The sequence below is a fragment of the Tripterygium wilfordii genome, chromosome 22 (assembly GCF_013401445.1).
Source record: "Tripterygium wilfordii isolate XIE 37 chromosome 22, ASM1340144v1, whole genome shotgun sequence".
NCBI lineage: Eukaryota > Viridiplantae > Streptophyta > Magnoliopsida > Celastrales > Celastraceae > Tripterygium > Tripterygium wilfordii.
Window position 1 is genome coordinate 13,222,078 of NC_052253.1, and position 21,149 is coordinate 13,243,226.

The 21,149-nt window shown below is 36.7% G+C and overlaps 3 protein-coding genes across 3 annotated transcripts; 2 read left to right on the forward strand and 1 right to left on the reverse strand.

Moving 5' to 3' along the window:
- The first annotated feature begins 246 nt into the window (after nucleotides 1–246).
- LOC119991219 lies at nucleotides 247–1,048 on the forward strand. Its single transcript, XM_038837499.1, has one exon. It carries the CDS (start codon nucleotides 455–457, stop codon nucleotides 803–805), a length of 351 nt encoding a protein of 116 aa, XP_038693427.1. The 5' UTR covers nucleotides 247–454; the 3' UTR covers nucleotides 806–1,048.
- A 790-nt stretch (nucleotides 1,049–1,838) lies between these two features.
- Nucleotides 1,839–4,306, forward strand: LOC119991216. Its single transcript, XM_038837496.1, has 3 exons — nucleotides 1,839–2,052; nucleotides 3,166–3,371; nucleotides 3,862–4,306. The coding sequence occupies exons 1-3, from the start codon at nucleotides 1,951–1,953 to the stop codon at nucleotides 4,127–4,129; spliced, it is 576 nt and encodes a 191-aa protein (XP_038693424.1). The 5' UTR covers nucleotides 1,839–1,950; the 3' UTR covers nucleotides 4,130–4,306.
- Nucleotides 4,307–10,948: 6,642 nt separating this feature from the next.
- LOC119990908 (ethylene-responsive transcription factor ERF118) lies at nucleotides 10,949–13,104 on the reverse strand. The gene is made up of 2 exons (XM_038837046.1): nucleotides 12,546–13,104; nucleotides 10,949–12,435 (listed from the first exon to the last, which is right to left on the reverse strand). The coding sequence occupies exon 2, from the start codon at nucleotides 12,246–12,248 to the stop codon at nucleotides 11,259–11,261; it is 990 nt and encodes a 329-aa protein (XP_038692974.1). The 5' UTR covers nucleotides 12,249–12,435; nucleotides 12,546–13,104; the 3' UTR covers nucleotides 10,949–11,258.
- Nucleotides 13,105–21,149: the final 8,045 nt, after the last annotated feature.

The following is a 21,149-nucleotide window of genomic DNA, read 5'->3' on the forward strand; positions in this document are numbered from 1 at the left end:
GTCCCCATGAATATGATCATGATAGATTTTGTTCTGAAAGCCTAAACCTTTGAAATCCTATAGGTCATTTCTACGGCAGCTTTCCTAAAGAAAAGAAAACCCAGATATTTTGGATTTTACTAGTGGACTTTTCAAAGCATTATTACATCAAACCTCGCTGTCTCTTGATCACCAAGACTCGGAGAACATTGAACATGGTCTCACCAAAACATTAAAGAAACCAAAAAAAAACCTCTTCAACTTGACAAAAACTGCCTTCGTGTCAACTACTTTACCCTCAAAGCTGCGCAAGGATTGCAGCTGTCATCACAATCAAATACAGAGACGGAAAAACCACCATGTGAATATGTAATCACCGACTCCAAATCCCAATACCCTTCTTGTTCTTCTATAAAGTACCAATTCTTTGCCGTAAAATTATTTATCGGCGCTTCTTAATTTACTGGCTTGAACAATGAAAAGACAGAGAAACATTGCGGATTCTGGGTCTTCGAGAGCTGCTGCCAAATTGGAGGATGAGAAGGTGAAGACTATGACGAAGAAGAAGAAGAGCCAAAGCCAGGGAGTGGTTGATAAAGTGGGGAAGGAGAGTCCAGTAATGGCAGAGAGCTTGAGTCGGGTCGGGTGGGAGGAGTGGCCGTGGTTGAGTGGTTTTGTGGATGAACAAATGTCGTGGGGATCGTCCTGGTTACCGAATTGGGATGTGGAGTTTGTGGACAGAGCTTATAGTACCATGTTCAGTGATGTTGCTTGGGATGATGATATTTGGAACTTGAAGAATGTCAAGGAAATACCAAATCAGTGAAACAGAGCATGGAACGAAGAAAACAGAGTTTTTAGGATCGTTTTTTTTTTTTTTCTTTTAATTTTTTTCTAAGAGATCGATGAGGAAATTAACTTGTTTAAGACTTTAGTTGTATCGTTAACTCTCATAAACTGGTGAATGATCAAACCAATGTGCAGTTTGAAAGTCTCAGAGAGATTACGAAAGCTGTTTGATTTCCAAATCTAATAATGGCAGATTCAAAAATCACAAACTTTATTTCCATTCTCATCATCTCTGTTCAGTAACAAAGACAAACCAATTGTTGATGACAACCCAGTGCCACAATTGAAGAGGCTGATTAGAATTAGAAACCATGGGGCTTGTAAGCAATGAAACTGATGCACTGCATCCTTTTAATACAGATTTCGTATTATGAAATATTTAACTCACACTATTAATCATTTAAAATTAAATATGATTAATAATAATCATCCTAAATTCCTAATCAATAGATACCGTTCATGTAGAAGTTCTACGTCAATGTCTGGATTGGCAACCACTCCTCAATGACTCAATAGGTTAATTGGTTATCTCCCCGAAATTAGAGCTAAGTGTTCGAGATCAGAAGTTCATTCCCAATCAATTGAAATATTTCTTTGTAGAATTGGGTTCTTATTCACATGAAGTTCTGCCTAGTCTTACTGTTCTGAGAACCCAAAGTTAGTTTATGTTCAATCAATGGATTGGCAGGATTTTATGTACTAGTACTAGTACTGACATTGTGAAACTATGCATCTTTAACTTCTTGAGGGATCTGAGAAATCAGCACATGGAAACACAACAGTGTGGCCTAGAACTAGAATTCTTGGAGGTTGAAACCCGCATGAAGTTGAAAAGAATCAACATGACTCGACAAAACACATTTTGGTTCTATCGCGTGAGAAACACGTTCATCATCCGTCGAACTAGGCTGCTTTATTGACCGTGAGTACTTTCGACGCTCTCGATCCTTATGCGGGTCTAAAAGTTTTTCCCTTTTCTCCGAACCAAAACAGTTTTCACTGCTTTTTCTACGCTCCGTATAAAGAAAGATCCTTTCTTTCTCACTCACACTTGTTGCGCTTATCAGCAGCTTCACTTGGACTCGAGTCCCTTCTGTAGAATTTTCTCTCTGAAACACAGAGATGGGAGAAGGAAAGGGCTCGACCCTGGTGCATCTCTTGGTTGTGGTGTTGAGCCTCGTTGCATTTGGGTTCGCCATTGCTGCTGAGAGTCGGAGAAGTGTTGTATGTCCCACTTTTATACTCACTTTTTGTTTCGTTCAATTATTTACTCCTTCGATGCTATAATTGAAGCTAGGGTTTGGGATTTACAGCATTTCTTGCATCACATTTTTGCTTGATTTATCTAATTAACTCATTTGAGATTCCTTTGTCTTGAATTAGATACTTGATTGTGTGATGTTTCTTACAACACTGAGTAGTTTCTAGCTTGTGACTAGTTGAGATCTGTTTTTGAGGTTCTTGTGATGGGTGCATAAGTGAATAATTTCTGTGATTTGTTAATAGCATATTTGTATCTGAGGGATCAGTAGAGTCTTCAGACTGGAAATCTGGAATGAACTATTTGATTTTTTCCCATATTTTAGTTCTCTCTTTTGTTCTGTTAGATTGTATCTTGTCAAGATTTTCTGATGAGGCCTTTAATTGCCATGACTCTTGGCTCTGTGCGGGGTAATGTGTACGGGATAATGTATACAGCCCTATCTTCACCACCGCTATGAAAATCATTTTCCATTAGTAGTAAGGTGTTTTGTATGAGTTTCTTCATGAACATGGCTGTTGTTCATATAAAATGTGGGATGAGGATAGCAGTACTAACCTTCATGGTTAAACTGCTATGCATTGTGTAAGTTTCCAAAAGAGATTATTTGTGTAAGGCTTAACTTGCACCCCTTCTGCTACTCTAATTAGACAGTGTGTACACCTTTAAACTGCTTTACGTAGCTACAGAGGAGTTTTGTGTTGCTCGACATGCTACTCATTTTCTGAATGCTTCTATTGGCATCAATTGTGGGCATGTTGCACGGATCTTTAGTCCGGCCGTGATCTCAGCGATCAGCATAAAGGAAGATCTCATGCTAAGAGAGGGGATATGCCGACTTCTATACTTTCAATGTGCACCAATGAAAGTTTTAAGTTTTTAAACTTAGAATGAGATCCTGTTGCAAGTCGAGCATGAGCAAACTCTGAATGGACTTTCCCAGTGTCTTGGTGTAAAAAAATGTTAGGATTTTACATAATCAAACTATGGCTATGAATATTGATATTTTCAGTAATTGTTTGTTATTTGTTCAGCTTATTTATTCTGTGACTATATGATACTTTGTGTGAATGCAGGGCAATATAATCAAAGATGACTACTCGAATGCGACATATTGTGTCTACAGCTCAGATGTTGCAACTGGTTATGGAGTGGGTGCTTTTTTATTTCTTCTTTCAGGCGAATCACTACTCATGGGAGTGACTAAATGCATGTGCTTTGGGATACCTTTAGCACCTGGTGGGGATCGAGCTTGGTCAATTATCTACTTCATGTCGTCATGGTAAGGGCTTCACTAACCCTAAACCACTCTCTTCCTTTTTACTGCCAAGCATCTCATCTGGAAATATCACATTACTGATGATTGATATGAACATATTTTCATCTTTGAAAGACATCCCACATACTTTTTGGAAATAAGATTAGGCTTTCGAATCACTTCCCTCAAAAGCTTCTCATTCCTTATCTGAATATTCAATTGGGGGATCATTTCTCCCTTGTGCATTTACTCCGAATATTTGAATTTCATTGAAATCACGTTTGCCTGTTTTTCACTTATGCCTTTACTGTTGCCAAATGTGCTCCATCGAAGTTGAGATGTCGTAATACAAATTTCTGATTCATTCGACTGGATACTGTTGCCAAATGTGCTTCATTCGACTGGATAACACTTTTCAATAGACAATTTGCCTATTCAAAAAAAAAGGATAACTATCTAGTACACTTCATCCAAGATGTTGAATCCACAATCTTTTCTTATTTTGCATCTGCAGGGCGACCTTTTTGGTGGCAGAAGCATGTCTGATTGCGGGCGCAACTAAGAACGCGTACCACACCAAGTACAGGGGAATTATTTATGCTCAGAATTTCTCATGTGAGTCATTGCGGAAAGGCATTTTCATTGCTGGAGCTGTCTTCATTGTTGCAACTATGGTACTCAACATATATTATTACATTTATTTCTCCAAGGCAACTACAACCCAAGCAGCTCGCAAGGCGAACCGCGCTAGTTCTACTGTTGGGATGGCCGGGTATGCATAAGATAAGAGTGAAGTGAACTGATAAAGAGGAGTTTGCAAAGTTTTGTTTCTTTCATATGTAAAGAGTCCGCAGTGGAGGTTGCAATTGTATTGTGCTTGTCTAGATATATGTTGTTGTACGGTTATGAATGCCCAAGTAATTTAAGGCTCTAAAGGCCACCATGCCATAGTTGAAGTATTAACTGTTAAATTTGGGGGGGTGGGGGTGGAATCGGTTCTACATGGACTCCCTTTTGGTTTTTTCTCCCACTTTTTCGTTCTTTATTTGAAAATGATAAAGATTTCAACAGTTGATATATCCGTTATCTCATCTACTGAGTTTGACGTATATGATCCAAGTGAATTTGTGGGTTTCACATAATGCATGTGAAATCATGTGTGTATAAATCGATAGTTTGGATAATTAGGATATCAGCGGTTGAGATCCTTATCATTATTGTTGTTTATTTAGTCTCCCTTGCTCATGTGTTTGTGGGAGCTACAACTGTCAGAAGAAAATTTGGGTCGTAGAAGCTTCCATTAGAAAAAATTATTGGGGATAATGAGGAAGTACAATCATTACTAGCAAGAACATCAGTTTGCAAACCACTGGCGATAGCCTAGCGTCTAATTTCTTAGGACGTGGGTCGTAAATAATCTTGTTCGAGATTAGGAGATTGATTCTAAATTGGTGTTATTATTTTCAAATAGTTTATGTTGGGCCTTAACCTAACTAAGATTTCAAGTGAGTTTACGTATGCCTATTTCGATCTGAATTTGGATTTAGTGGATTTTCTAAAAGGTATGCCCGCTGAGTTGTTATGGGTTATGAAAAAAATAAAAATCAGTTTGCGAAGAACAAACATTACTTTTGTCACACAACTTCTGGATTCAACGATGAATGATCAAATTAGATTTCTGATGTGGGGGCCCAATTTAAAAGGTAACTGGATCAGGTATTGTTTAGTACGGGCCCAGTTTGTGAATTCAGTCCGAAACCAATTATGGGCCAAATTTAAAAAGGTTACTTGAGTCGTTATTGTTTAACTATGGGCCTCGCATTTTGGGCTAGAGTTATAACCGTTACAATTTTTTTGAAAGACAGTTAAGGAGCGTGACTTTCACTCGCCACAATCACGTGGAGGTGGTTATTGTCCCCTCAATCGATAGTCGATACCCTTAGGATTTGGTTTGCAATTTTACAGGTAAATTAAGATATGTCCTTTACCCTTTTACATGGCAGAATTTATGAGTAAGGAATAGACACACATCCCATATATGTAAAACTAAAGCTTAGGTGCTCGAATCTACAATCAAAACAAACAAATGTCGATGATCAAAGACATTGGATGTCGGTGGGGTGCCAGCCAAGAGGTCTCTGACTAATCAAGTCAATACAATGTATGTTCTTTCTGAATATTCAATATAGAAAAATTAATCATTGGTTAAGGTTGTTTGTAAGTTTGAGAGAGAAATCGGATCAGAGCGCGCGAAGGAGAAGAAGATCCCCTCAACTGTGAAGGATTTGGGCTCAAATAGTTCCTTTGGAGGGACACACGTCTTTCAGCTATAGGAGGCTTGGTCCATGTTACCATTAGAGAGAGAAGGTGATTCGTAGCAGGGGTAAAAGAAAAAAGGTGAGAGTTGGTTTGGTGTGTTAGAAGTAAGATTTGACACAAGGGTTTTGCTTAGAGATGTCTTGGAAAAAGGTTTTTGCTGTCAGAAGCGGGATTGGCTTAAGCAACGACGTTGCTTTCGGAGATATACAAGATAACGTGAATGTCCTGTTGAGGTCAAGGTTACATGGAGGCAAGGGCGGAACCAGGAATTTACGTTAGGGGGGACTGTTAAAAGTTGGTGAGGCAACGCCCCCGGAATTTTTTTTTAGGCTATTTACATTACATCTATTTAATTGATAGTACAAATTATTGAAATTAGTTGATTAGACATTTAGACTTATTGTTAGTTGAGAGTCTTGAGACGAACTTATGAAGCAATACGGTTACACACTTGCACCAACGAAGGAGAGTAGGTACGGAGTGTGTTTTTTTTAGGTGGCTAAGTATATATTTAGGTATGAACCTGTATATAATTGTATTTTTATTTATTTATGTATAATTATATTAGTATATATCTATATGTATATGTATGTATGCATGCATGTATCCATATATATGTGTATATATGTGCATGTATATATGTGTAGTCCCCTAAATCCGCCCTTGCATGGAGGTCAATGTCGAGATTACGAAGGGGTTGTCGTCGAGGTCATGTGTAGGTTGATGCAGAGGTGATGAAGAGGTCGTACCTGAGAAATATAATAATAACATGGTTACGAAAGTTGTACCTGTCGAGGAGTCATGGGCCCACAGATATGGGGCAGACTGGGCACTTCACACATGATGACTGCAAAATGTCTTAAATTTCTTTCATATATACGGTACCACATGTGTGAGGTTGCAGCTCCTACGTACCTTCAATACTGTGACAATCAAATCCATTGATATGGTCCAGATCCAGTTGTGTGTGTTCATATCTGATTGATGGTGCTTGAAATAGTAGGTAAATCGTACTTCCCTTTTATCTTAGGAACAGTTTATTACATAGCAAAGTCAAGTATGATGATGTAGAGGAGAATCAACCGGGACCTTGCCTTTTGTTCATTGTTTGGTTATGTGAAATTCATCTAACTATCAATTGATTGGTAAATCTCGGTCACTTAAAAGATCCCATAATTCCATGGATCGGTGAAAATTTAGGTCGAGATTCAATGTAAAAGATAACGTAAGATGACATTTACACACGTCGGGTTGAGTAAAAATTTATTTCACAAATTACAATAATAAAAACACTGAAACTTTGCTTTGTTCACGCTAGAGTACTATAGCAAGTAAAAGATAGAGTACTATATATTGTGAATATAAAAGAATTCTTTGTTCTATCACACCATTTGATTTGAAAACTGATCGTAGGTCAAGGATGTTAATTGTTATCGTCCTTAAGAGATGAATCATCTCGAGTGTCCTATTGGTAAAAACAAGGAAGAACAATGTAACTTAACACAAATCTCACCATTAATTTGCCCCTTACCGTTGAGACAACCTTGCGAGATTAACGTGTCACGCGCTATGTTGTTCAAATAAAATTGTTCTCCCCTCTTAGGAAAAAATAAATAAATAAAATAAATTTGTTATGTCTATGTATCCAAGAGTTTGCATGCAATACCTAATTGAAATATATGGCTCGGTTTGATAAAGCATTTGAAAAGTAGTATATATAAGTTGATTTGAAAATGTTGTATTAAATGTTAGCGTATACTATGTTGTAACACCGACTCAAGTGAACGGGACCACAAACTTTTATAGTGTCAAACTTCTACTAGATGAGCTACTTAGTGGTAATGTGGTTAAGTCATTTGTCCACATCGTTTCGAAAAAGATGTGAAACGTAAAATATAATTTGTCATACTTTTTAACTAATAACAAACATTTTTATTGGGTTCAAATTAGTATGGACGGGTGATGAAGACACTCGGTTGATGGGTCAACTATTTACACTTTCAGACAGGATATTTAAGTTAAATATCTACCAAATGAAAGTGGGGGGCCGGGGCGCATGACTCATGATTCTCCATCCATCTCTCCCTTCTCCCCGTACGTTAACCAAAAACACCTCTCGTATACATAATTTGAACACAGAGAGAGAGAGAGAGAGAGAGAGAGCTTGGGTGGAATTTATCATTTTTGCTATAAAGAGGTGGAGAGAGAGAGAGAGAGAGAGGGTGTCCGAGATTGATGTATAGCTTTTACGTGGATTTCCCGGCGATGTGGTTTGCTTGTGGAAGGAGAATCCTATACTCATCTTTAGCGATGATCTTGATGATTTTGGGGTCACATATCTGGGTCTGCTGCGAGTGCAAGGCAGGGGCAATACGAGTATTTCCAAGAAACGCCATGAATATGATGAATGTGAAAGATAATAGCCAAGGAGAGGTGACATTCAATGGAAGTGCTTTTCGTTTCAATAAAACTCACAAAGGATTTGAAGATAACAAAAGAAGAACACCCAGTTGCCCAGATCCTCTCCACAACTAGCACGCACAACCATAACTCTCCTCCTCCATTCCTTTTATTTTATATTTCTGATCTATTGAGCTTTTGTTGAATATTATCTAAAATACCCACGTTTTCCCCTTCAGTTTGATTCCTAGTGTCTTGAAATATTAGGGGGGTAAACTGGGGTATTTTGGTATTTAGATGGGTTTTTATTTATTTTCTTCTCGTGAATAGAGAGGATTCATGGAGCGAATGTATGTATATTCAACTGTCTGCAATGAAGAAAAATGCAAAATACTTGCAGGAGCAAGATGTACGTCTAATGCATGACTTTACATGCTAATAATGGTGTTGCTGGTGATAATTAAGCTGTCTATTAATCATGCTCTTCCATAAAGCCCAATTCTCTTCGGAGGCATGATCTCACACGTTGATTTTGCATAAATTTGCTTGAAACACTTAGTTTACTGGGATGGATTTATTCAATAGGCACTCAAAGAATAATGACTATGGTCCCATTGTACCAAAAAAAGAAGAAGCAAGCATGACTTTACACAAAAAGATTTTGACAGAAGTAGTTGAAAAGTGTGAGAGTACATAGGTTGAATGTTATATGGATTTTAGTGTTTGTAGACTAGTGTAATTCGGAAACTTGTACATGATTTTATGGCTCCTTCCAATAAACTTTTTTGTGTTCTTGGTCTTCAACGGACAAAATAGTCCATCAACACAATTTAAGTTATCACGTACAGAGTGAAATAGGAGCGTAGTGGGAAAACGACGCCCAATATATGTTTATTATCCACACACACACATATATATGTAGGGTTTGTATTTTTGTGTTAAGAAAACAAGAGAGAAGTCTCGTATTCTCGTAATTTTGGGTGTTTTATCATTAAAGAAAAAATAAGTGCATGCAGAGAAAACGCCACGTATTATGCGGCGTAAGAAGTTGAAAAAGAAGAAAAGCTGCCTCGCGAGTGATTTCTAAGTCGGGTAAGTTTGTCCCTTTGTGTTTGGATTTGGAATCTAATTCACTCTGGGAATCATCCCACTGGTTCAGTGTTTAAGAACCACACCCCTCTTTGGAGGTGAAGGGTTCTATTTTCATGGGTGGATTGTCTAAGGCTTATTATCTACGTCGGATTGGCATAACTCAATCGACCAGCATATAAACAAATGTTAACTACCTCTTACATAACAAATGTCTTTTCTGGACCTAAGTACTACAAATTGAATACGGCTCATGATAATAGATCCATGCTGGCTGGTAACCAATGACGTACTTGGGTCTCCGTGGAGCCTTATGCGAACTCTAAAAAAGGAACTTCTATAATATTTTTTCAAAAATATGGAAGCCCTAAGCGGTGGTCCATGTCGCTCTACTCGTAACTCAATACAGATAATATTTGTTGATGTGCTTAGGCTTGGATTTTTAACATGCGTTGGGACTTTATGGAAATCTTATGTAAAAGAAAAGGAAAAAATTTGACTCTTCTACAACTTCGTCTCTCTTGTGTTTTGTTTTTATGTTACCAATGCATGCCATACTCCCACTTCCTCACAGTCTTTACTTTTTTTTTGGTTTCCCAAGGTATCTCAGGCAAACCCAGGATTAATTCTGCAAAGTACGGTCTAGCGCCAAAGACAAATATACCTTAAATATAAGAAAGATCCTCAATTACAAGTGGGCACAGGTTCATGCCCTAACCTGACTTGCCGTCCAACAAGGGTTGATGCATAACGTGGTAATGCAGCGAGTCGGTTGATATGTTATTTTCGGAAATAAATAATAATCATAACGTAAATTCAAGTTGCAGGTTTTATTAATTGCTAAGCCCAGTGACAACCCATTCCGGCCCACTATCTGACTCGCTGGAAACACAGAACATTCAAATATTAATTCCACATGTATGTATATCATCAGTAAGGACCCTCATTATTGCTGGACCATGAACATTGTAGGTTTTGGAGCTGATCGAGCAAACTTGGAGGTTGTCCAAAAGGTTTGGGTTTCATCATCTAGTGGAGTATTTGGACAACTCGGTGGATGTTGGCTTGATATAGCCGAATCAAGTAAATCTCGGTGTCTTTCTTTGCTCTCTATTTGATTTACTTCCTTGTGTGTCTGTACCCAACTTATCTTGTCTAAAGGTGAAAAATATTTGTGCACGTGAGTTTGACGACTCGAATTTAGGTTCATATCGGATGTTTAAAGAAAAAACTTGCATATTGTGATTCTCGGTTAAAAAATTTTTATCCTTTCTAAAGACACAAAGGGACAGTAACAGGTATAATATGGGTCAAGTGAGGTTGTAATTTTCAGGAGTTCTAGCACAAATGCACAATAGAGTGGTAGACGTGGGCAGGCTGTATGCCTGTATCGGATGGACCCACGCCTACTTTTTGTATTTGAAGCCCAGGTTAGCATTCATTGGGCTCAGCTTCATTGTATTGGGCCCCTACCGAAGAGTTTAAAAAAAATGGAGCGTATGCAACGGGCCCAATTAACAATTGTAGCCTCGAGATGCATGTAACAAGATATACAAATTCGAAAATGATAAAAAAAAATCTCAGTAATTAGCATCCGAATTATTCTAGTAGTTGAGTTGGACCTACAGAAACTATATGGATTCGTGGACTCCACATCTCCTCCAATCTCAAGTGATGCACATCAAGTTCTGTGCGTACAATTGAGATACCAATTTACCAATAATTGCAATCCGTATCAATAGTCAACTGGGACGGGTTTGAGGTTGGGACATAAATGCACATAAAAGATTAAATAACCAAATTTAACTTTGTTTCATTTCATAATATAACTTGGTATTTAATAAAATGAGAGATGCGAGGGGCTCATCAAAACCCTGCAAACAGACAAGTAAATAACCCTTCGGACGGCTCTAAATAGCACGAGAAAAACCCACAAGGCACAATCCTCCATCTCTCAGAACTCTGCAAACAGAATAAATTTGAACTCACTTAACAAAAATTCATCAAAAACTCATCTCAAGAGGAGTCTCTGATAATCTCGGCTTGCTATGATTAGACTTCAATTCAAAATTCTCTACTTTCAAAACTTATAGGCACTTGATATCAAGTGGTGGATGGAGCAGCCAGTGGTGCTGCTGCTCGATCATCAAGGAAACCAATGTCTTCATTGTCAAGATCGAAAACATAATCAGGAAGGTCACTAGCTTCTCCATCTTCAATTCCGCGAATACTGAGATCATCCATGCTACAAAAGTTGTCTAATAGTCTCCAATCATCCACAAAGAGGCAATCAAGCTCAGGTCCAAAGTTCATGTCTTGATCAATAGATGCAGACAGTAATGGCTCATCAATAAAACCAAAATCAGCAGGAATTTCAAGATCCATGATACTAGTAGCATCAAAACATTCTGTGATGGGTTCATCACACTTTCTGGACTTAGCATTCACATCTGAGAATGAAGTGTCCAGCTCAAGAACCGAAAACGGAGATGTGAGAGATAAGGCACTCTCGGAGTCCCCCGCCGATGCAGAGGAGCTGTTGTCATTGACAGAAGAGGACATGTTCATGCCCTTATCAGTGGAAGCAGCAGCCTCCTTCATCATGGACTCATACTCAAGCTTCTTAGCATCATAGGCTTTTGCAGCCTCTTCAGGAGTGTTGAAAGTACCCAACCATTTACGACCCTTGGTGAATGGGTCTCTAATCTCAGCAGCCCATTTGCCCCATTTTCTTCTCCTAATACCAACTCTTCTACCTTGTGTTTGTGATGTTGGGGTTTCAGACAAAGCTCTCTGCCTCTTGAGGGAGATTTTGGTGTTACTGTCTTGACTAGAGCCATCTGGTTCAAAAGAGGTGGATCCAGGCACAATAACCAGAGGAAGATTGATTTCACTGATGTATCGCTTTGTTTGGGGCATTTTTTCAGTAATATAAGCTTCATCCTCACTTGAACATGAATCGGTAGCATAAGGATCACTGCAGATGATCCTAATTTTTCTCACTCTGGAGTCTTCTGGTAACACTGGTTTAGTCATTTTCGACTTGGTAGAGGACTTGTTCTTATCCGACGATTGAATCATAGAACCCGGCATCTTTGAGGAAGAAAATTCAACCAAAACCCTTCCTCAAAAATTACTTTCAGAAGAATTAAACGAATACTCAATAAAGAAGCCCTGATTATCAGAGTAGTGTCAGGTTACAGACCCTCTTAAGAATATGAAAAGAAAATTTAACCCTTTTATGTGAAATTCGCCACAATACTCGACTCCAGAACAAGTCCTGCATCAAAACCCCCAAAAATGAAAAAACCCACATCAGATTAGGACCATAATTAAAGAAAAACTTAACAGAGCTGAACATATATTGAAAAACTGAACAGACCCACATACTTTTTTGGTCTCAAACGCATCGGAATAGACTGGTTCACCGGATTCAAACTCTGCTTCCAGCAGAGTAACATAAAACAGAGAGAACAGAAGCAGAGAGCGAAACAACCAGTGAAGGTCGTAATGAAATCCGAAGAAGAGCAAATCCAGCAGATCAACAAAGCCACAATCAAACTCAGCCGACATAAATCCGCTCGACAAACTCCCACAATCTCGAAGCACAAGACGCCTCACCGGTTCTCGCTCACTGCTTCAATAGAGTCACAAAAAAGAGCGCAAAGTTTGTGAGAAACCAATATATATAGCGGCGAACCAAAGCCCTGAAGAAGGTTCTAGGAAGATGGTAAAGCGGTGACAAATCTATGGCTACGACTTCATTTCAGTCGACAGATTAGTGGACCGGGGAGAGAGAGTGCGGTTGCTCCGTTTTGCCGCCAAAGACAGCTTCGTGGAGTCCACATTCCTTTTTTTCCCGCCTAAAACACCGGTAATCTCGGTGTTGACGTTGAGTCAAAGGAAACCTTGACGCGTGTCTCTTACGGACAAGTGTAAGGCATTTGTTGGACAAGCGATGATGATGGGGACTGGGGAGCGCTATGTAGGTGTGTGGAAGGTGCCTCCATTGGCGGTTACTTTTATAGCCGTCTCCTGCCTTTTATTATTTATTGATTTATTTAGCTTTTTTTTTAATGATTTGCTTGAGGAGTGAAATTACGAAAATATCCAAAAATACTCAATTGAGACTTTGGAGATTGGAATTTGACCTTTTTAAGGGTGCGAGAGGGCTAGTAGCATAGACACTATGCTAGTTTGGTAGAGTATTTGTAAAGTAGCAGATATGCTGCTTGAATGCTGGATAGGTGTTTGGTTGAACTTTTACTGTTAACATTTGTGTTGTGTAGCATATTGGATAAATTACGTGCAGGGGTAACATACATTTTAGTTGTATAGCCGTATCCAAACATACAAATTTTATAAAATAAATAAATATATTTAAATTAATTGAAGATAATAATAAATTATAAAATAATTAATAAATTATCAAGATAATTAAATTTAATTAATACATTATTTATTAATTAAATGAGAATGATTTTATTAATAACACTATTCACACATACGAGGAACATATTGCAGTACGAGCAAGACGGTTAGCGGAGGTGAGACTCAATTTCGTACATTTAGGACATACAAGGGTATATGTGGTAAATCATTAATATACATGGGGCAAAATTGGAAAAAGCTAGGCAAAAAATATGAAATTGTTCTCAAATTGAACATTTCAAAAAGTAGTAGAAATGTTGGAATAAAATGCCTCGGAATATGTGTCGTAAAATTGTTGTTTGGCAAGCTTGGAGCATTTATACTAGATACTAGTATAAATGCTAGTGAAAATGCCCAACCAAACGGGCCCACTATTTTAACGATCACTTAACTGTCTAAATGATATATTGGATTGGGGTCAATGGTGTACCTGAGTTTACGAAGGCTCCAGGCGAATTTTACAAAAGGGAGTTGTGTTTTCTTTTTTATTTATTTTAAAATTATTTTTTATTGGTTTTTTTAGTTGAAATATGTTGGGAATTTTTTTTTTGTTTGGACCACTATAAAATTACGAAAATGACATGTAACCCATCAGTTTAGTAACTCATGGAAGCTCATCAGATTTATTCAATTAATTTAATCAATAGAATAGTTTTATTTCCACTCTTTTATCTCAAAATTTATTGTCCAAAATCTATTGTTTTAATATAGATTCTATTTTTTTTAAAGCACAATTTATAATTCATTATTTTAATTCTGAATTCATTATTTTTGAAAATTTCATTGAAAAAATAACTGAATTAAGAAACTCCATTGAAAAAAATAATGGAATTAAGATTTATCTAATAAAACTCATCGACAATGAATCTTTTTAGAAATAGTTTTATGCGTTGATTCTAAATACGTAATTTTTAAAAAAATTTAACATATATTTTGAGAGTTAAAACGCTTTAAATTTTCATTTAAAATATTTGAACTCTCATAAGCTACCTAGCACTTTGGAGGAATGGGGATTTGGAGGCCCGAGGCAACCACCCGTGTCGCCCTACCTAGGGCAGTCACTCGCTGGACTGAGTGGTTACTTGGTGAAGAAAAAAAAGTAGAAAATGTTATGCTAATAATATGCTGTGAAAAAGGCTAACTAGGGGTAATACGGTAACTTTCGTCATTCCGCTCTTATGGTTCAATTACTCAGTCAATTGGATCAGGGGAGAAGGAAAAAAAGAAAAAGAAAAGGTGATCAAATTTGGGCCTTGTGACGCTCAGCGAGTCAGAGCCCACGAATTGGCCCTGATTCTGGACTGACTAATTTAAACAGGTGGTCCGTTAATTTTCTTTTTGGGCCTTGAGAACCGCAGAGACGTCTAGTCGTCTATAGAATTACCCATTACTTTCGACTTTGGAGTTTGGAGGGACTAAGAGACTGGGGGCCCATCAAGATTGTTTGTGGGCTTCTTGATGTTCAGCCCCTACTAAATAGTTTCGAATAATAATTTATTTATTATGTGACGCAATAAGCTATTTTATATAACAAATAATAATAAAAAAATATTGAAGATTTTTTTGGATTGAAACCTTAACATAGAAGTAATTAGTATATAATAGCATTCTATTATTTATTGTTTTGAGAATCAATTGAAAACCACAAAACAATGGTTCAGTTAGTTATATATTTGGGTTTAATGCGGATGACGTTGAATTTGGGAGTTCGAACTAACTGGAAGTATTTTCCTGAAGTTTTTTTTGGTTCTATGAGTCTTCCCACTTCCGAGGAAGGGGGTTAGGAGGCTCATTTCTTCTGCATAAGTTTCAGCATAATCTTACCCGTCGTTAGCGTGATGTAGAATTTTTTGGATGGTCGGAGGTTTACACCCTGGGTGGTTCCTCGGTCACAAACAAAACAAAAAAAAAAAAATCAATTGAATAAAATAGTTAGGCCAAGAAAATTCATAGTGCTCAAGCGACAAATTAACCACCCAATTAATTATAAATTATAATCTCCATTTTGTCACCAATGACGATGGCCAAGAAGGCATCTAAGTACCAATCAATTCCGTATATGTGAGTCTTTCTTGTTCATTTGTCTTCATTGCTAGTTGCCACAACGCTACTAAACAAAAAATATTAATTATGAAATCAAAGTATAAATTAGACCCAACCAAAAAAATCAGCCAATTTATAGTATTATCCTTTGCATTGTTAAATAGATACCACTAAATTGGAGCAAATTAAACACACGGCAACATAAACATCTCATGAACTTCCAAGGAACCGTAGGACAGACGGAATACCTTAATTAAGTAATCTCCATTTTAAAACGAAAAGCCAAAATAAAGCATATAATGAGACAAAGAAGCAATCATACCGACAAAATTGAAGAAGCTATGGCACAGCTAATACTTGCTTTGTGTTGTATACCTAACAAGAGCAATGACTAAGCTGTCCAAATTTTGTCTTTATCTAGCTATACATGTGATTTGTCATGTGGTGGTTGTGGTTAGCTTAGGTTTGTCCTCCCCTTTTGTTTGGTTAGTGGACCGTGTCTATCATTCATGAAAATAAAATATATTGTTGATTGGGTAATGGGTTAGCCATCTACTTTTATTGGGCGTTTGTAGCATGCGCATTGATGTTGAGAACTTGACTTACAACCCTATTTTCACATTTATAATATGGTCCTTTTGAGTTTGTCGGTTTTCGTAGATATATTGGGTCCGCACGACTTTTTTTCTCATTGGACCATCCCACTTAATGATACTTAGGCCTAAAGGAAAATGTCTCTTGAAAAGAGAGGGGGAGTTGGTCTTATAAACCCACACGACTTGGCTTAGCCAAGCGATGTGGGACATAACATTTGTAATAGATTCTCACATATTGAAGTCAATAAGAACCCCTATTATGGATTTTTTAATCTCAGTCGTTGGATCTGACAAATGGCTGAGATTAAAAATTGATCTCTAAAAGAGTAATGTTACAATTCCAAAATATTACTCTCAAATCTATGTATGATGTGAAATATCTATTAATTATAAACATATCCAACACTTTACTTTGATTGACGGTAAGTGTGAGCTATATTTGGGGATCTTAAATATTATTCTTTCTAAATTCATATCAAGAACACGTCTACCCAAACCAAGAATTCACCAAAAACCCCAAATAAAGAACTCACCATGAATCCTAAATCAAGAACCCCAAAAGATCAAGAAATAATCAAGAATCCTAAATCGAGAACCCAACAACAAAGAATATTAAAAGGTCCGTGAGCATGTGTTCATATAGACGTTCGTATGTGAGAATCCTTGTTATGTATATATTAATGTCAGCTAAAACTGCATGAGCAATTGAATTGGTTGAAAATGAATCTTTTCAATTGATATGAATCTTTCCCGTTAAGAGCTCAATTGCAATTTTAATGTGAAATTAGGTCAAGAAAAAAAAAAGTTGCAACAAGAAAAACTTGCTTCGTATATTTTTAATTTTTTTTTTTCTTTTGTTGAGGTTGAGAACTATGACATTGAGGAATAGCTCTAAACATGTATATCACGTTAGAGCATCCACAATGGTGCTATATTTAACATTGTTAACAATACTTTTTGGATAAATATAGTGCTATACCATCACAATGGGTATAATGGTGTGTATTTCAAGTACTTGAAATGTTACTTTTGTTATAAATATAGCGCTACATGCACACAATGGGTGAAAAATGACACTTGAAAATTTAGTTATGGAAAAAGGATACTTGAGAGTTGGAGTATATATATAGTTGATGAATAGTGAAGAGAGATGATGAAAATGAAGAGAGAAGTGATGAAAATGAAGAAAGAGAAGATTAAAAGGAAGAGAGAGGTGATGAAAAGAAAGAGAGAGAAGATGAAAAGAAAGGGAGAGATGATGAAAAGGAAGAGAGAGAAAATAGAGAAAATTAATATAGAGTGTTGAAATTTATGGAGTGTTGATGAATAGTGTTTATTATGGGACCCACCCATCCAATTAAATTGTGCCACATAGGAGAGAGGAGAAGAGAGAGAATGATTTTGAAGTGCTGTATTATATTACTACTACTGTGGATGCTCTTACCTGGAAAAAGGCAGAAGTGAGAATGGGAAGATATATAGGTATGAAAATGCATGCTTTTCAAGGAATAATTTGGCCCACCACATTACTTATTGTCTTTAAACTTCTTTTCCAAGTTAGATGCAAGTGGGCGCGCGATTCAAATCTTCTCGAAAGAAAAGCACTTGCGAACATATATTATCGTGCACGAAATGTGCATATACTATATATATATTATTATATATATACACATGTACATGGACCATATGAAAAGTCTTGCATGTCTGCTGGACATATCAATATTTGCTAGGGATAGTCATTCATGTGGGGAAAAAGAAATTCCATCAATGAATGAGACAACATATAAAAATCAGGATTTGGAATATCTTAACCCCAAATACAAATTTATTTGAATGCATATTGACCTGTAACCTGTTGCTATACCTACGTCATTTCATGGGTTGTGTGGCCCGACGGCACCCTAGATACCTCATTCGGGCCGTCTTTGAGGTGTAGCGACATGGGCCGCCACCTAGTGCCCCTAAATCTCCGGGACTCCATATTTTTTAAAATATACTAGTGTTATAATAGTTCCAAACCCATTTAAGTAACATAAGACATTTAATTTTTTAGGTCTTCAATTTGACCGGACCCTTGAATACTTAGTCATGCTACTGAGATCATAAGAAAATTTGAGACTCAAATGCACTTGAGCGATCATAAAGATGGAATCCCATAACATGAGAATTACAAAACAAAAACACAAATTCATAAAATAAAACAAACATACATAGAACTCTTGTCTTCATATTGAGATCATTAGTTGGCTGAACTTGAATCTTTAATTTTTAGGAAAAATTTAAATTTAGTCAAACAATAGTTTCGGTGTTGTCTGGTTTTAACTAATTCCAAACACTGTATCAAGGATGTGGTGGTCTAGCCCACCTCTTAGAATTTTATAGCGAATTTGGAAATTAATTTCAAACTTTTGAACTCCCTGGAGCAGTACCGTATTATGACATGCTTTTATATAAAAAAATTTCCCCTACACAATATATTTGTCACTAGGTTTCTTCTGCCGTCCCTTTGACCCACAAATTCATTATTAGAGATTTTGCCAATGTTCAAAGTTCTATTAGACTTGGGCTTTAGAATCATAAAACACAGTTAGTCGATCGTTTGAACACTCGGTGGTTAAATTAACAAATGATAAATCTTTCGATGACGAAAAATATACTTAATTATTATTTTTTATTTTTTTATCATATATGATTCTTCTCCATTAACGAACATGTTGATAATTTATAAACACACATGTATTTTTTTTATTTGAATGGAAGACTTTCTTCAAAGCTAAAAAAAGAAAAGAAAAAGAAGGTTGATTAAAGCTGTCAACTGGGTCGCAAATCATGTTCAGTTTAAATAGTCTCAAGTGCGTGTATTGACAATCGTTAGCTTAAAATATATGAAGGTCTAGATTTAAAGTGAACAGATTCCCTGAATAATTTCGTAAAAGAAGATTCGGCGAATAATTGAAAAAAAAAATGTTTGTTTGACCATCTCGATTGGTGCACAAGATCCAATTAAAACGAGTCGGTTCCGAATCAATTATGGGTTGGACAATATCAAGAATTTACTAAATATTTATATGTTTAGACTTTAACTTAAATTTCTCTAAGGCACACAACACACAAAGGTTAGAATCCCTGAGAATTAGGGTTATGTTTTCTCTTGGAGAGGCGAATATAAAAGGAGACGATAGATGACCAGTAATAAACAATCAGACGAAATAGGGATTGAAATTAAAACTGAGAAAATACGGTCGTAAGGTAACATTTAATAAAAGTTGTTGGGTGTGAAATATATGTTGGATGACTCATAGAATAAATTTTTCTCAAAAGACTTCCATGTATTGTTCAGATTACTAGATCCGTATTCAATTTTAAATCGAACAAGATTTTTGTTTAATTTAAGATATATAATTGATTTTCAAATTTAATTTAATTTGAATAGAATAAATTCAACCATCTAAATTGGGTAAAGTCGTGTAATATCTACTTCGAGCATGAGGTTTCAGACATGGGCCGGTGACGAGTTTCCCTGTATGGATCCACGCCATGTCCCTTCAATTTGAAAACAAATTTTGTCGGTCACTTGAATAAAAATAATTGAATCCAAACGAACCAAAATACAGGTTGGTGAACTAATCAATTAAAAAATGCACAAAATATAAATAATGCTAAAAGGCATGACATGAATAATTACAGAATAACACATCTCCAGTCTCACGTGATTGCACCACTCCCCCCATGTGGTCCCAAATCGTATCATCTTTCTTGGATAATGGATACCCGGACTTGCTTGCTTTTAAATTATTTGAATAGGACATGCCACGTACAGATCGGATGGGTCCCTGCACTGGAAACTGCCTGTAATGTATGATCTGTTTTTAAAATTTTAAAAATAGCATGGATCCCACACTCTTAAATAGATTGGTCGACGCTGCACGATAGTTGTTATTCTAGTTATTTCACCTCCTAAGTTGGATTCATATGATCCGAGCGAAGTTATAAATTCTACATGTCTCACATATACACATGAAATATTTTGCATACGATTCAACAATTGTAATAATCGAAATATGATCATGATTGGGAATACTGTCAACTGCTGTGCGGTGCTGTGAGTTATAAAACTGTGATGTTGTAAGGTGAGTTGGAACGCAAAAAGCTGTTTGACGCATCACTTTTAAAACTATGGTGCGGTGCTGTGAGGTGCTTTTGACATATCTAAATTACTGTTATATTAGATGACTAATAATATTAATATAAAATTACTTAACATTTATATTGTACATTAATCTAAAATAAAATAATTGAACTAATCTGATTAGGTGAGATAATTCAACATATATTTATAAGCGTTTGGTAGTGCGATGATGTGAGGTGAGGTGTTATGAGGTAAAAAGTTATGATGAGTTCTGTTGTAAAAGCATTAGACGTGTCAAAAAAAATTGTGATGCTGTGAGGTGAGGTGTAACTGAACGCACTAAAAATGTACTGCCAAACATATACATTAACCGCTGGATCTCTATCATGATTGTATTCAAAAAGCCATAACGTGTACGTGTTGGTGTTGGACGTTGCTTCTTTAGAACGTCACCCACTTGGACAAATCTAAAATTTTTAGTCCAACTAACTTTTTCTAACCAAACCAGCCCCGGTCTAGCCGTGCCGAGCCAAAATTACGATTATGAGAAAAGTTAAAGGGCCGTGATTGACTAGGCCATTGGGTCCCACACAGCCGGACTTCTAGATGGGATTCAAACTAATTAATAAAAATCCTAAAAAGAATAAGGTGGTGGGAAACCCGACATTCAATAAAGGCGAGACGTCCGTGATGCACAAGTATTCAATCCCACGCGCCTGCGTCTCCATCTTTACCCCACTCTCTCTCTTTCTCTCTCTACTTTATCTTCCTTATATAAACCTCCGTGTCTTGTCC

Bases quoted from the DNA above. Each gene is read 5' to 3' on its own strand.
- LOC119991219 (XM_038837499.1), top strand. From the start codon at position 455: ATGAAAAGACAGAGAAACATTGCGGATTCTGGGTCTTCGAGAGCTGCT.
- LOC119991216 (XM_038837496.1), top strand. From the start codon at position 1,951: ATGGGAGAAGGAAAGGGCTCGACCCTGGTGCATCTCTTGGTTGTGGTG. The intron at 2,053-3,165 runs GTATGTCCCACT...GTGTGAATGCAG, and splicing joins CTGAGAGTCGGAGAAGTGTT to GGCAATATAATCAAAGATGA. The intron at 3,372-3,861 runs GTAAGGGCTTCA...TTGCATCTGCAG, and splicing joins ATCTACTTCATGTCGTCATG to GGCGACCTTTTTGGTGGCAG.
- LOC119990908 (XM_038837046.1), bottom strand. From the start codon at position 12,248: ATGCCGGGTTCTATGATTCAATCGTCGGATAAGAACAAGTCCTCTACC.